The sequence below is a fragment of the Dromaius novaehollandiae genome, chromosome W (assembly GCF_036370855.1).
Source record: "Dromaius novaehollandiae isolate bDroNov1 chromosome W, bDroNov1.hap1, whole genome shotgun sequence".
Lineage (NCBI taxonomy): Eukaryota > Metazoa > Chordata > Aves > Casuariiformes > Dromaiidae > Dromaius > Dromaius novaehollandiae.
The window spans coordinates 67,682,980-67,699,437 of record NC_088130.1 but is presented as its reverse complement, the minus strand read 5'-3'; the positions used below and the strand labels follow the sequence as shown (position 1 = coordinate 67,699,437).

At 39.1% G+C, this 16,458-nt stretch overlaps 1 protein-coding gene across 4 annotated transcripts in view; it reads left to right on the top strand.

Moving 5' to 3' along the window:
- LOC112994477 (mothers against decapentaplegic homolog 2) overlaps positions 1-16,458 on the top strand; it is a 51,254-nt gene that overhangs the window by 31,011 nt on the left and 3,785 nt on the right. For 3 of the 4 annotated variants that reach the window (XM_064500958.1, XM_064500959.1, XM_026118844.2), the window contains 8 exons: positions 4,566-4,655; positions 5,796-5,989; positions 6,508-6,642; positions 9,844-9,918; positions 11,222-11,275; positions 12,440-12,652; positions 14,446-14,583; positions 14,798-14,942. In XM_064500958.1, the coding sequence (XP_064357028.1) occupies positions 4,566-4,655; positions 5,796-5,989; positions 6,508-6,642; positions 9,844-9,918; positions 11,222-11,275; positions 12,440-12,652; positions 14,446-14,583; positions 14,798-14,942 (1,044 nt within the window). The remainder of the gene's footprint in view (positions 1-4,565; positions 4,656-5,795; positions 5,990-6,507; positions 6,643-9,843; positions 9,919-11,221; positions 11,276-12,439; positions 12,653-14,445; positions 14,584-14,797; positions 14,943-16,458) is intronic. The other variant, XM_064500960.1, reaches the window with a different exon arrangement.

Sequence of the window (16,458 nt, the reverse complement as noted above, 5' to 3'; positions counted from 1 at the left end):
AAGTAATACAAATACTTTTGGGGTTTTCTGTGATATTTAGGTTCTTCCTGTGTCCTGATTTTTCTTCTGCATATCACTATTTTCTATCTTACTAGAGGAAGGCAGATTTGGCATTTTGTCTCAAAATTGTGAAGCATTGCTACAGCTCTTTGCTGTTTAGGTAATTTCTTGCCCAGAGTAGGGTTTTTTGGAACTCAGATTTTCCTGTTAAAGGAAATGATGAAATGGAAGAATTGAAGGCATACTCTGTACTATTGCATGCTGATAGCCACATTAAAGATTTTTCTTGCCAGAGCTGTATAATATCATCTGAGATGCTGCTCCTTATAAGCAGATAAAAAGTCAAGTTGCAATGCCAGCTCTTGCAACCCTTTCCATTTAGGGAAAGGCTCCGACGGAAGTTGCTTCGGTTCCACCCAGTAATAACTATCTGACCCTTTATTCACCACATCTGTCTTCTAGTCAGTCCAGAGATTTGAACTGCAGGACTAAGTTGTCCCAGGTTTAGTGTAACAGCTTAACCAGATGTTCGCTAGAACTTTGCCTTTTCCCTGAAAATCCCTCAGTCTCTAAGAGTAGCTGTTTTTCCTTGCAGGTATTCTTTGAATGTTTCTCCTTCTTCCAGGAAATAGCTTTCTCTTGTTAGAACTTCAGGACATCTGGGAAATTGAGCCAATTTCATGCTTTAGATCCCTAAAGTCCCTTATAATAAATTCACCAATTCTGTTGTGTCTGCAAAAGCAGCAATCTAGTATTCAAGCGAGCTTGCTCTGGGAGTGCTGGCAGCCACAGAACGTGGTGATTTGCTAATCTGAACCATTATTGAAAAGATAGAAATATTAGCTTTCGTCTAGTTGAGACCTTGTTTATATCAACAGGTCAAATTGTTTTGAGAGCAGCACTGAAAATGCTCCTTGGAATTAAAGTGTCCGTTCTGGTTGGAGGAATTATACTTATTTTAAACTTGTAGCTTGGAATATATTTAAGCCCTGTCTACACAGGAAAGATTTAAGTCCATCTTGGACGCAGGAGTCAAACTGTATTTTGGAAACAGTGGTGGCTCAGCAATGCTGCAGTATACAGTGGGCTCAAAAACTAAAGTCCCTGTTCTACAAAACACAAAGCCTGAAGTGTGCTTCAGGACATTGGTTTGAGGGCAGTCTGCTTACTAAAGGTTAAATGGCGACATGTTTTGGCTACTTCTCTTCTAATAAATTAAACGTGCCTGGGAATGTTCCCAGGCACTGAGGCCAACTGGCTTACAACTGCCTGCATTCACACCCTTAAACTCTGCTTCCAGGGCAGGGGGGCTGCGTCTGAACTGCCCGGTGCCAGTGGTCCCGATCCTGTGCCGACTCTCGAAGCTGGGAATTGTGTGGGAGAACGCTCATTGGCATGGGCCGATGCTGGGGAATGTACTTTCAAGCGTACGTGATTATGATCAGCACCTGGGAATGTTTCCAGATGATATTTAGTTTATGCATACAGATGTTAGTCCTTGGTTCTTCCAGATTCTTTATGGACTAAGGCAAAGACTGACTCTTCATCTCGCAAGGGATTTGGAACAATTTAGAAAGGCAGGTTTAGGAGAGAATGCCTCCTATTTATTTTTGGCCCTCTACTACATAAAGAGGAGATAGGAAGCATAGACTTTCAGATGGATGGTTTTGGTGGTGGTTTAAACATCTTTCAGAATCCACCTTTTGGCCACCAGCGTGCTGGGATGGCTAGGAGTGTCTGCCCTTCATCAAGCCGTTGCTTGCATACGAATGAACATACTGTGTCGGAGTAGCAACTGTTGCCTTTCGTGGAAGTGCTTTATATGAAGTATGCTTTTTATGGTTGTGAGGAATTTCATTCTGATTTGGGGTCTGTGTGAATGTTCAGAGTCCTAGTTTACTGGCTGGGTGGCATGGGAGTGGGAGGAAGTCTTGAACTTTTTGGGCAGTGGATCTTTTATGTGAGCAGGAGAGTGGGGAGACCGCTTTATTTCTTCAGATGTTTCTTCTAGTGGACAGGAAAAGCTGTGTGGAGCTCACTTTAGTATTGCTCATACAGGATGATTTCCAGCAGGCTCTTTAGTGTTTGATCGTGAGTTATTGGAATGGGAGTAAAGCCCTAGTGTAGATGAGCTAGTAAAAACATTGATACTAATCCCAGATCTAAGCAGACATATGTCCTGGAAGACTGCATATATATATAGGCTGCTGAATAATGGAGGTTGTGCTCTCCTCTTTAACGGATCACTTTTTGTGTATTGTTTTTGTTCACCCCTTACTTCCTTACCACCTTCTTTCTCCATGGTGTCCTGGGTTTCTTTGCAAGTTATGGCACCATCCTGCAGTCGCTTCAGAATAGTGTTTGTCTTTTCATAGGTTTGGAATATACTGTCAGTTTTGCCAGCTCAAATATTGATGAGGGAAGAGGTTAACAGTACAAAATACTGTTCATCAGGTTTTGTCAAGGGCTATAAGGCTTTACTTTTGCATGTATTGTCTTAGCTGTAAAGCAGCTGCGTGGCAGGGTCATGCTTGCACCAATGATGCAGTCAACAATTTGGGACCACGTGCAATCTGTGTGACAGTATGAATTTAGGCCCTCGAGCTGCCTGTGTGTCTTCAGGGCAGCTATTTCAACCCTCACACAGCTTCTGGCAGCCCACTTCCCCAGAAGCATTTTAGGAATATGAAAGGGAGAGGTTGCAGGCTCTGCTGATCCTGTAGTGGTCAGTTCTCCCTCTTCTGACCGCTCTGTTTCTGGAGAGTGGTGACATTATCTGGGTATCAGGTTGAGGCGCTTGTTCAGAATAGTTGGCTCTTGTGAAGCCTGGATACGTGTCAGAGAACGAACCTTAATATGTGTCTCTGTCCTGCCAATGCAAAAAGACAAGAAGTCATCTGGCATAAGATTTGCTTGTGTTCATTATCAATGACGTGTCAGAGGCCATAGGTTTTTTTGTTTTGGGGGGTTTTTTTGGACACGTTCGTGTAGCTCCACAGGGAATAAAGGAACTGATCTGGCTGAGAAGCAACTCGCAAAACGCTAGTTTTCTGCCACGTGTGTTCTGGGATCAGATGGGCAATTCGCTGATGTGGCTCGCTGCTCTATTGCATGAGTGTTCCCGCCTCCCTTGGCGTGGTGTTAGAAATAAGGATGTGGCCAGGTCGGAAGGGGACCTGAACTACTCATTGCATTTGTCAGTAGCCCACGCTTATGTATTATTGAAGCAACCATGGAATTAAGGTAGTTGTCAACCCTAAAAGTGGTCTTAAGTACAGTACTGTGCTGTCTTCTCTTTTCTAACTCTAATGAAATCCATTAGTGAATTTCCCTGTAGAAGGAAGAGAAATAAAAATGTCACTTCTCTTTATTAAAGCACTGAATCCAACCTCATAAGTATATAAACTAAGTTTAGGAGCTTAAATTTAAATATCAAAGCTTGTATTTATACCTAAGAGTTCGGCGAACTTGGCTGCTTTTCTTTATGGTAAACTTTTCGGAGACTATGAACTTCAAAGGTAATGTATCAGCCAGTCAAACCTCAGGTGGTGTGATTAGCTAGTGGAGTTGTAAGGGGCTTGTCAAACAAACTCATTTCTGAGATGCAAAGTCTAGCTGTGTGTTACTTAGGTAAAATAAGTTAACATTTCCAGTGGTCACAGAACAAGTCCATGACAGAGCCGAGCTTGAGGTATGGTTTGAAAACATGTTGACCATTTACAAACCCATGCTATTTTCTTGCTTTGCTTAAATCTGCTGCTCTTAGTTTGTGTCTGTCACAGGCTCCTTTTTCTTTACTGCTTTGATCTTGTCATTGAAGCAGTTCTGTAAAGAAATGGGTTGTCTCTCCTTCCCGCCTGCTTTCCTGGTCTGCTTGATTTACCGGTTAAAGTTTTGTTATTCTATAATTAAATCTTAAAATACACTGCTATAAAACTGTGTTAAACATTGCGTTTTGTGGAAAATAGTGTTTAGTTTTTTAATCAAGGGGAATAAAGAAAACGGTGAGGATTACCAGCTGTAATGTGTTCTTCTTCAGAGTCCAAATTTTCCTGTGTTCGGAAAAGCAGGAAGTTAGTATCTGCATGGAAAATGAGATTGATACTGAAGTGGTGGTACCTGAAAGTTAGGCTGTGACAGTTCAGTTTCAGCTACCCACGGTGTCTGTTTGAAAGCTTAGATTGGTTTATGTTTAAAAACAAACAAAAACAAAAAAACCTCCAGAAACTACCCTTTAAAATTGAATTTTGTTACGAGCTAGGCTGAGGAAGTTTTGCCTGTTTTAAGGAACATTACAACTGTATTGACTACTTAAAACCAGAGAACTTGTTCACCTTTTAAAAACATTATCATTTACCTTGAATCACGTGTTCCATTTTAATAGCCTCCTTCATATAGAAAATATAGCATTAGATGCCAGTTTAAATGGAAACCTGACAATGCTCTATCTTCTATGTGGAAGGACGTATTCTGTACATTTTTCCATGTTTGACATCATGGTGTTTTGAATAACCATGTTCCATATTCATATCAATTTTTTGTTTTTGTTTTCAATTTATGCACAGCACTTGCTCTGAAATTTGGGGACTGAGTACACCAAACACGATAGATCAGTGGGATACAACAGGCCTTTACAGCTTCTCTGAACAAACCAGGTGAATATTCTGCCCTCTCTCGCATCATAGAAGTCTTGTGGGAGGGATTGGCTTTGGAGGGTCTGTAGTGGGATGCTTTAGCTGTAAAATAGACTAAAATGCTTCCTAGGCCTCTCATGGTACAGCATTTTAAAATAATTGCTTGCCAGTATAGAAATCTAAGTGTTCTCAGCTGATGTTTTGACCAATGAAATTCTGATTCTGGAGTACTCCTTTTTCATGCCAGTGCCATTGAAAGAATGGGAAGACTTGTTAAATGCAAGCCCTAATGTGATTTGGTACTTATATTAACAAAGTTGAGATGCTTAATTCCTTAGACCTAATCTTACAAAGTGTTTAAACTGCTTTGTATGCCACAAGCTTTCAATTAAATCCTGCTAATTGGATCCGATACAAGCTGCTAAAGAATTGTTTGTAAATTCTTCAGTAGTTAATGGTGGGCAAATTCTAAACAGGGTCTTTATTTCTTCATGTCACATTACTTAATTTGTGTATTGAGGTTTGTCTCCCATCCCATAACAATCATGAACATCTGCATTTGTGTAAGCATATGCAGTCTGTCTTAAAACTAGCAAAACATTTTCAGCTGGTAGCAAGGCAGATGAAGTCAAGAAGATAAACTGTACAGCCCTTACAAGATGTGCATTCGTGCTTTTTGCTTCACAGTTATACTGCCATGTGGATCACTTGGGCAGCTGACTGCTTCTAGGCTTATTTGCAGTGCTGTGGGAATTTTTATGCTTAAAGCCATAAAGCATCCATGCCACAGCAAAGCTGCGGGGCTTAGAAACTCAAGGGAGTATTAAGTGTATGATTTTTTTAAACAACTGTCTTGTGCATTAAAAAAAATGTATATGAAGCAATCATCATAAATACTTGGAGGTAAAGTGGCTTTTCAGTGAACCCCAAACTCACTGGCAATAATTTGTGCAGCTCAAAAATAAGTTAAAGCACTGTTTGATGTCACCATTTTTCTTACATTTGAAGCCTTTTACCAAGCATATAAATGTCACTAGCAGTGCCAATCCACTGAATTCTGAGAATAAATAAACTACCCATCCCTTGTATGTACACTGTTGCTTAGGTGATTAAGAGACAGCATGCAGTCTATAAATACTTCTCAACATCTTTCCCATATAGATCTCTCGATGGCCGTCTACAGGTATCTCATCGTAAAGGATTACCGCATGTTATTTACTGTCGTTTGTGGCGCTGGCCAGATCTTCACAGCCACCATGAACTTAAAGCAATTGAAAACTGTGAATATGCTTTTAATCTTAAAAAGGATGAAGTATGTGTAAACCCTTACCACTACCAGAGAGTGGAGACGCCAGGTAGGAAGACTGCTTCGGCCATTCTGTAGCAGCACCTGTCCGTACTTATTCAGCATAATGTCTTAAATGAAAAATAGAAAAGGGTGATGTGTCCTCTTGCCAAAACTGCAAGACGACTGAAAATACAGATGTTGAGAATTCCATCCACTGAAAGTTTTTAATAGTGAAGCTACTGAAAAAAAATCCATATTTTACAAATGTGAATGCCTTTGATAAATGCTTTCAGTATTACTAGCAATTTCCAGTTGGCTAAGTATAATCCAACATGAAAATGAAAATGGAAGTGACTTACCTTAGCTGATATGGGGTAATCTTACTTAACAGGGACCTCACAAATCTGTTTTGGGTAGCTAGCAGCTCTGTAGCAAACATTAATACCGTGACATTTAGAAATCTTCAAGGAATCTAAAGACATTTTTAGACTACTTAGATTTATTTATTCTTTTTGGCTTTTAGCTCACAGAAGTAAAGTGTATATTTTCTGAGTCTAACTAATGCTTTAAAATTTTCTTTCCCAGTCTTGCCTCCTGTACTAGTGCCACGGCACACCGAGATCCTCACGGAACTTCCACCTCTCGATGACTATACCCATTCCATTCCTGAAAACACTAACTTTCCAGCTGGAATTGAACCACAGAGCAATTACATACCAGGTATTTTCTTAACTTTCACTGTAAACAGTGTGCTTAACGTTGTACCATTGGAACAAAGATAGTAACTTCATCCTCCTAAGTGGTCAAATGGCTTGGAAGACACGCAAATAAATTAAATGTTTTCTTGTCTTGTTGATTTTGTGGATGGATGTATTCCTGTCGAAATATCTGATCGTAGTTATTTGTGAAGTGCAGTCCTGTGTGAAACCACGTGTGCGGTTGTGTAAGTACCATAAGCTAGCTTATGATTCAAAATGCTAGTGAATACAAAGCAGACCTTTGCCTCATGCTTTAAGCCTGTTTTACAAACATATAGGGGTTGCCAAATGCTATATATTGGAGACTGAGTAGTAAACTGCTGCTCAATTTCTTAGTGCACATGTATGATTTGGAGAAAACCTTTTAGGTAACTGTTCTGGCAACTTAAAGGTTTTGGGGCTTTTTGTTTTTGTTTTTTAAACTGTAGGTTGCAACTGATCAAAGTTTGTTTTGCATATTTGTTACTGTTGTGTCCATGCACTTTTGTCCTTTTTTAATATGAAAGAACAATGTAACAAAATTGAACTGTGAAATAATTCCTCCTCTATCTGTTTGCTGCTTTCCCACCCTGAACAAATATCAAGACTAAGGTGCTACTGTGCACACATAGGTATGCATCCATATTGTGAAGTAAAATGAGCCACTGTTGTTTCCTGCCCTAACTTCCTGTTTCCTGTCTCTTCAGGAAGTTGCCTAGAGTGTAAAACCATGCAAAGCTGAAATTTTCTCACTCATCTTTAATGCAACTACCTTGCAGCTTCCAAAAACTGATGAATAAGCTAAAAATTCAGATCCTGACTCTAGAAAAATAAGATTACTACCTTGAAGCTCAACATGCGTAGTATACAAAACATCTACATGTTTTAAACAGAATGTTGTTTGCATTTTCTTAAATATATTGCAGAATGAAATGGCACCTGGAATCTCAGTGGATTTGATATCTGGTCTGTTTAATTAGTGGCACATTTGTTGCTGGCTAAGGAGAGCAGGAGAGGAGAGGAATTAAAAAGTGACACCAACTTCCAAGATTGTAAAACTTTTTTTTCCACTCAAGTTTGAGGGCTTTTGATAGTGTTTGCAGACAACTACTGGAAAGCAACCATTTGAAAATTGTGTTGTGTAAATGATCTAAAGCAACTATAGATAGTAATTTGCAAGCAGTCTGTTGAAGGTGATTGTGAGTATTCACGTGATCTTCAAATGCTTGTGCAGCTAACCACAGTTTGAATTTCTGTAGAGTTCTTTCCTCTCTTTGCCATTAACCCCCTTCTTTTGAATTTGTATTGTGGAATCTTACTTTATTTGACCTGGCTAACTAATCTTGAATGCCTGACAGGTTCTGATAAGTCTTGTGTGTCTTCACAGCCTGCTACAGAGAACCTTTTTCTTTAGCTGCAGACCAGAGTAACAACCCTGGTAGTATTGCACTGCAATACTGTCTCGATACTCAGTCTACAGAGAGACTGGTTTCACCTATGGCATACGTCATGTATGCTTGCTGGGCGGATGGTGACCATGGAAGGCATAGGATGGCCTTTTGGGGCTTTGTGTTCCCTTCTAAGTTCGGGATGCGCTGAATGGCATTGTCCAAACTTCTGGCAGCATTCACTCTGCTAAGGATTTTTAATGTTACAGTTGAGCATTTATTTCCAGCTGTGGTGGTGTTCAACCTCTGACCCAAAAGCTGTATTAATAGTACTAGGTGGGGGAAATCTCTGTTCAGAGAGACTAGATATGGAAATTATCTGTGCCAACGAACCTAGATTAGTAACTGGAAACAGGAGGTGTGGGTTAGATTGGAAATGGTTACTGACCTTTACCATGGCTGTGGGCTTAGCTATAATGAGTGACTCAGAGATGGGTGGAGTCCACTTTATCACAATGAATTGTATAAAAATGTTCAAAACAGTAAGATTTTTACCGTCGTACTTCTTGCTGGTAAAGGTTTTCCTTAATCTTCCTTTTAAATGCTCATTTGAGTTTTCTTTGTCACAAATTTCTAATATTTAGCATACTAGTTTTACAGAATGCACCAAAGAGATAATTCTTCAGTTCATTTTTATTTAATCAATTGATTTTCCTCCTGCTGACTTCATTCTGATCTTCTGTTGCTGTGAATCTCTGACATATTGAAATAATTTTATTTTAATTCTCAAGTAAAAGGCTTTAGCTTTAAATTTCTGCTTTTTGGTAATACTGTAATTAAATGTATTTAATCTCTCAGATGTCTCAAAGACAATTCTATGGCAGTAGTAGAGATTAGTTAGCTTCAAGCACTTTCACTAAAGAAATTGAGGTTTTGCCTTTAATTTATAGGAAAAGACACTTGTCCGGTTCAAAGACAATTATTTCCTGAAAGGCAGCTGGTTAACTCATTATCTGAATTGCAAAGTAAATTTTTGAATGGAGAAAAGGAACAGCCATTCTCTCTATTTTTAGATATTTCTCTGGAATTAGGCACAGTTTCAAGTATCACAATGCTTTAAACTTGTTACGGAGTTTACTTCAGTCTGTGAAACACCTTCTTTAAAGAAAGCTAGTTGAAAGAAGAGGTGATTGTTTTTGTAGAGCTTGGAAGTTAATAGCAATAATAGGGCTTTTGCAGGGAAAACTGGTTAGATAATATAGCTGGAGTTAATGAGTGAAATCAACTGTCGGGTATTAAAGAGAAATGGATTTGGGGACTGAATTGAAAGCTAGCCTTCATTAAATCTAGCAGCTTCTAAACTGTGGGAGGGTATCTGATCCTACGGTTATACTACATAAGGCAGCTCATATTTTTCTCTGGAAGTCACCAGATGGTTTTCTTGTTCGTAATTCTGGTAAATGTGAAAGCTGTTGATCACAATTGCGAAATTGTTACTCATTGTAGTGAAAGTATCTTGCATTGTGTGGAATAAACAAGTATTGTCCATTAATTATATAACTTTGCCCAGTAAGCAATTGACAGGCATACAAGAGAGAATACATTTTACATAGACAATAAGATGTTTAGTAGGTCTAAAGTCCTACTGGAAGGAAAAAGGGCCTGAAAAGTCAAATTCTAATTCAGTACTCAGGTAACATATGAGGCTCGTGGCAACTTGAGGACAAAAACCCCAAATGCTAAATCTTATAAATTTCTCCAGTCATTGAGCCAATAAATGGATACTTTTTTGACAGAAACACCACCTCCAGGATACATCAGTGAAGATGGAGAGACAAGTGACCAGCAGTTGAACCAAAGCATGGATACAGGTAAAATTTTTTTTTACCACTTTCAAGAATAGGGATTGCTAGCTGGGGTCCATCTACACAGTGGCATGAATTCAGCTCAGATGATGATAGTAGTAGCGCTCTGTGTAAGCTGGTCTTTTGTCTTTAAAATACCACTATCAGTCTTTTGCGGACAAAATAACTTTTGCTAGGGGAGTGTTTTTAAAACATGTTGTGCCATGTTAAGTCCATTTCATTTGGTTCATAACAAAAGCATCCAAGTCTAAATAAGTCTTCACTGGAAAGCCTCAAAATAGATTTTGAAAGCTGACTGTTCTTAACCGATCCCTGACTTTCCCTGTTGAAGACAAGCAGGAAGGTGTTAGGTTCATTGGAAAGATGTCTGTTGGCCTAAAAAGGTTGCAGAAAAGCTGCTTTTTGAGAACCTGTCTCTGATACTTTATCATTTCTGCCATATTTCAAATGAGCTCTTGTATAGGAGGGTCTACTAAAAGAATAGTATTGTCTCTGTGTGAAGGAGTTCCTAGATAATCTGTTTGACTTCAGGCTTGGCCAAAGAATAGTTAACGTGTTGGATAAGAACCTCCTGCTGTGTGCTGCCAGACTTGAGAGAGTTTTTGGTTAGCTAATGTTAGCAACCTTTTTCAGTTAATTGGAATCAACTGCACTAGCTTATGTAAGAATTGCAATATTTTCCCACTATGTGACAGTAGGTATCTTAATTAAAAGCCTGACTTCAGGAGTAACTGTAGGAATGTTTCTGTGCAACCCCTCTTTGCACCTGAATTTTGCCTACTAGTGCTCATGATGCATTGGACAGTCCATGTTTTTCTGAGTTTTTTCTTCCTCTTTCCAGGAAAGAATAGTTTCCTCAAATGAGGAAGTTCAGCTTGTTCTTTTCTAGCAATAAACCCTCTCCTTTGAGAATAGAGAGGTAATATCTTGATTATCTTGTCCACTTTTTCTTAGCTTTTCTCACTGAATCTAGGAAGAAGTCACTGATTTCTCACTGGTTTCTAAATATTGTGCATAAGTAGAGATATATTCACATAGTGTGCATGAAGTGAGATCTCTGCCAAATACAATACTAAGATGTTAATGAGATCTTTACAAGGACGGGCAAGTTCCCAGGTGTCTGGAAAATTAAATGTAATCTTAATTCAGAATAAGGATGTGACATGCTGGAAAACTGGTTGTAGGATTTGTGAGGTTTCTTATTTCCAAAGAATTTTAGTATAAAACTAGTACCTAGATAATGGTCATACCTTCCCATCTGAAATACCAAGAATCATTTGCTCTGAAACAATCTGTGTTGCTCCAACAGGATCTCCAGCAGAGCTGTCTCCTAGTACTCTCTCTCCAGTTAATCATAGCCTGGGTAAGCTGGAATTACTTTCAATTGTTTGTGTGTGTGTGATCACTTCTCTTTATATATGTAATTACATTAAAAGTAAAAATGTACTTTTGGAAATATAAGACCTGTAGTAGGAGGAGGCTTCTGGGTTCACTTTCTGATAAACATAATACAATTGGGTTAATAACCAGTGCTAGTCTACCTCTATAACGGTTGAGCTTCTAGCAAAGAGAAGGGGTTATACAATTGTGTGTGCAGAAAGTGCATTTATAACATAAATCCTTTAAAGGACAATAGCCTCTAACTAGTCTTATGGGTAGATAACAAATTTCAGGGGCCATCAAACCTCCTCAGCAAACTAGTGCTCCCCAGAGTTGCTGTCTCCCTCTAAACATCTGTTCTGCCGCACTTCTAATGCACTGTTTCACCCGGGACCACAAGACAGTGGTTATTCCCATGTTAGCTACCCACCTGCTTTGATCAGATGCCATCACTGTGTGTGTATAAATGCCTAGGGAAGATCAGATCGCCTGGGATTTGTGTAAGGAACAGGGAGCTGGTAGGACAGGAACACGCTGTTCAGAACATTGAGTGAGTAATTAAGACAGGTAAAAAGGAGAAGTAACATAGCAAAAGCTGAAGATGCACAGGGAAGTTACTCAGGTGTGGAAAGGAGAATAAAAGGAATTTAGAGGTGCCTTTAAAGAGAGAGGAAAAGCATGGAAATAGTGTAAAACAAGGGAACATCATTTGCATATTAATCACTTTTTCCTCTGTGTGGTTCAGTGTTTGATAATTTCACTTTAATATTGCCAAAATCCTTGCAAGTTACAGAAAGGCAACAGAATTGCCTCAGTGTCTGGCATTCACTAATTTTCACTGTGTTTAGCTTGACTGTTTTGCTGAGCAAAAATACAAGTACTGAAGTACCCAAGCTGTTGTCAGATTAGGTCACCCCTTCTCCCCCTTCCCTCCCCCTCCTTGTGTGGAATATTGAATTCCATTCTGTTTACTGGGGGAGATAAAAATGATGGCAAGCACAATTTAATTTGAGTAGTTTGAGAAGGCTACAGCTGTCCTTCCTGGAGGAGACAAGTAACAGGGCAGAGAGGTTTCTTTTCAGCCTCAGATTCTTGATTACTCTTATTTTATTGTTTTTTTGTTTTTCTGTTCTTTAAATTTTTTTAGACTTGCAACCAGTTACTTATTCGGAGCCTGCATTCTGGTGTTCAATAGCATATTACGAATTGAATCAAAGAGTGGGAGAAACCTTCCATGCATCGCAACCCTCACTGACTGTAGATGGCTTTACAGATCCATCAAATTCAGAACGATTTTGTCTAGGTCTGCTTTCCAATGTAAACAGAAATGCTACAGTGGAAATGACAAGGCGGCACATAGGTAAAAATTGCTGATCTCTTAACTATTTAATTTCATTTTAGCCATTAAGCTGAAGTGATCGAAGCAGGATGGGCAGAGCTGTGCTTTGGGCTCATCTCACCCTTGTGCAGCCAGCCATTGAACTTCTCCCTTGACACTTGCCAGAGGGAGCATGACTTACTCCTGCGAAGGACAGAAGTGGAAAGATGCAGAAGTCACCGCTGCCCAATCCAGAGAAATGTGTAGCAGCTTCTGGCAGCCAGTTGCAATAGGGAGGAGTTGTAGTGATGGCTGAAGGTGAAAGGAGCTAGCTGCCTTTCCTCATTCTGTGGTCTCTATAAGTTGGTGGCAGCAGCAGTGTCACAGCTGTCAGGCTGAGAGCAGGCACAGGAGGAAGTACTCAGCTCTACGGGTATTTTTGTTGCTCACGTAGCTGCTCTCTGTCTTCTGGAAAAAGATGATGTGCTGAACAGAAGCATCCTGTGGGCAGATTGTGGCCTTCAGGCTCCTAGCTGGACCACGCTGCCCTGGGTAGCATTTAAATTCAGCATCGTTTATAGCTGACACTTAAGCTGTAATTAGAAAATATCAAAAGGTTGCTCAGTTTATTCTAATTTTTAAAATGCAAATTGGACATAAATAGTACTTCTTGACTTTTCCGGAATGTGAAAAGCTGCCATTGGGGTAATGTGCTGTTTTGACAGGATCAAGGTTTTCTTTGAAACAGTTAAAGAGTATCGTTTACCACAATGCAGCATCTTGCTTTTAAGTTCTTTGTTAAACTGTATTTTAATTTTTGCTGGATTCTTTTTTCATTTAGCAATGTTCATTAGTGTGTTCATTTGCTTCTTACTGAAACTCTTTAATAGAAGCTTCTGACTCCTCCCACCCCAAATCCAAATGCTTCTGTTATAAAATTTAGATGTGGAGAAACCCAGGATATGCCTCTGTTGACTGATTAAAACAGTCAATGATGAGGAAAAGCAAACATGTAAGGAGTTGTCTTTTTTTTTTCTTAAGAGAATATCACATTTTGTTTGAAAAATATTTTTCAAAAGAAGAGGGAGAGGGATTCTTAGAAACTAGGGCCTTTAAAGGACCTGTTAATTATAAGTAGTTTTCTTTTGGAGATCAATCCTGTATTATTTCTCTTTTTTGTGCCAGAATAACCCATCTAGATTTTTTCCACTCAGAAAAAGATCACAATTTAGAAGTGAACAATAGGGTGGCTTTGGGGTTTTTTTGGTAATGGGGATGAATGAAGTCCTGTTGTTTTTGTCAAAGTAGTAGGGAAGAGAGGTATGCAGTGGCTTGCTTAGTAGTGTGGGTGCATGTAAGAGGAGTCTGTAGAGGGAGAATACTTGTTTTGCTTTTTTCCCATTGTCTTAGTGGCATGTGCTGCTTCAAACACAACACTTAGTGCTGGCATAAGTTTTAATAATGTTAAATCTAATCCCCTTTTTATTCCAATTCCAAGTATTTCTTCAAGTGAAAAAGTTCTTTGGGAATGAATGCTGCTTCCTAGCTTGGACTTGGTTGCAAGCCATTACGTGGCTAGAAAGTTCTAGCTCCCTCTTGACCAAATATTTTTCTGCTTTTCCTTCAAATGGTGTATGTTTGTGGAGCGGGGGGGAGTTAATCATGTTCTGCTCTCGCTACAGCTGTCAGCCCAGCAGTATGGTCATCTAGATAACTGATTTCTATTGCCATTGTAAAGAAAAACCTTGGCCTTCTATGGAGAAAAAAACAACAACCTTGTTTGTAAATCTACTTGGGTCATATCATAACTGGAGTTCCTTTGGGTTTTGTTATAGGAAGGGGAGTACGCCTCTACTACATTGGTGGAGAAGTTTTTGCTGAGTGCCTCAGTGATAGTGCAATTTTTGTTCAGAGCCCCAACTGTAATCAAAGATACGGCTGGCATCCGGCGACTGTGTGCAAAATTCCACCAGGTTAGTAGCCTACAAAGGTCTTTTACCAAAAAAAAAAAAAAAAAAAAAAAAGAAAAAAAAAAAAAAAGAAAAAAAAATCCAGTAAATGCATTCATTTGCTTTCCTTTGGACACCTAGGATGGGGTTTCCTCACGGTTTTGGGCTTCTGTGTAGCAAATGCGAGTATGTGTTAGTTGTACCTGTTTAACTTTTTTTTTCTTTTTTTTCTTTGTAGGATGCAATCTAAAAATTTTTAATAACCAGGAATTTGCTGCTCTTCTGGCTCAATCTGTGAATCAGGGTTTTGAAGCAGTATATCAGCTTACTAGAATGTGTACCATAAGAATGAGTTTTGTTAAAGGATGGGGAGCTGAATACAGGTAAGAAAAAAGTCTTTGCTTTTAAATTTAGAGTTGATCATTTGCTTGTTTCTTCAATGCTCTGTTTCTGGCTGGCTCAAAAGCCATATGTACAGGCTTCTCGCTGCTGTCTGCAGGTTGAATGCATGAATTTTTCTTTCTCTCCCCCTCAACTGTGGAGCTCCTAAGTCATAAGGACAAGTAACCTGATTTTAGTATTGCATGGAAGTTAGCTGTTGAGCAAGGAGTGTCATCAAAGTTCACTTCCCTGATCAATCCTGCTTGCTTGCTTACTGTGGCGAGACCACTGACTACATCCAGAAGTTTCAATGTTTGTGCTATGATTATTTGCTGTTTGTTAAACCTACCATTGTTTTAGTCTCTGTGCTGTTCCATATAGAGTGTAAGGAGTTGGTTAGGATATGATGTTGGAATCAGTAGATGGTACCCAAGGGAGAAAATTGGAGCGACTCTAAGGCCATTGTGCAGAATAAAACAGCTGGAGAACACACATTTAAGGAATGGCAAATACTTTGGAACTTGTAGCGGAAAAAACTTTGCAGGAATAAGATGACTCTCTGTGTGTATGTGGTAAAACTGCTAAAAACAGTTTTTGAGTGGAAAAAATAGTCCTTTTTCTGCTTTTGAATGGATTCCAATTGTATTCTCTACTAGCAAAACTAAAAACTAACTTAGGATGGGGCCTGTTTTTAATGTAATATGGGAATTTGGAAAGAAAAGCATCTGGACTTCTACTAACTGAACAGTTTTAAAGAAGATTTCATTATTTTGGAGAGTTTAGACTTGTGGTTTAAAAAAGAATCCCTTAAACATCTCTAGAAAATGCTCACTGAAAGAACAGAAATCTGACATCATATCCTATTGCAATACGTACTGATTTTTTAAGTCTAAATCATTCCTGATTTTGAAGTTGAATGATGCCATGTTGGCTGCACTGTAGATCCTGAGTTTTAAATTCTTTTATCTGCCTTGTAATATATCCACGTAGATGTGAGCATCGGTATGTGGGGGAGGACTCTCGCCTAAGTGGAGCCAGTTTTGTAAAAGTCTAATTACATGAAATGAGAAATTTGAGTAATGGAATAAATTGGTACCTCTTTGTTAGCAAGAGGTACAGAAGAGAAAAATCTGGCTCAAGTTTAAAGAACTGTTGGATTTGGCTCCAAAGGAGTATGTATACACTTACGCATAATTAAATACAACATTCAAATCGGAACAGAAGAAAGGCTTAGACAGTCAGATGATACGGAGACAACTTGAAGTGAATGGAGTGTTAGTGCTGGGGAGGCTTTGGGTAAAGGTTACTTTTAAGAAGGGAAAATGTTGGTTGTTAATAGTCTGTAAACCCTTCAGAGATCAGAGGGTTGAAAAAGCTCCAGTAGAAAGGCTGCCAGAAGAGAACAGAAACTGGTTGCTGACATAATGCCGTACTAGTTTCCTTGCATCTGTTTAACGTGCTGCTAATAAATTATCAATGCAGTAAACTTCTAGGTTATGCTACAGTTGTGATTAAAGC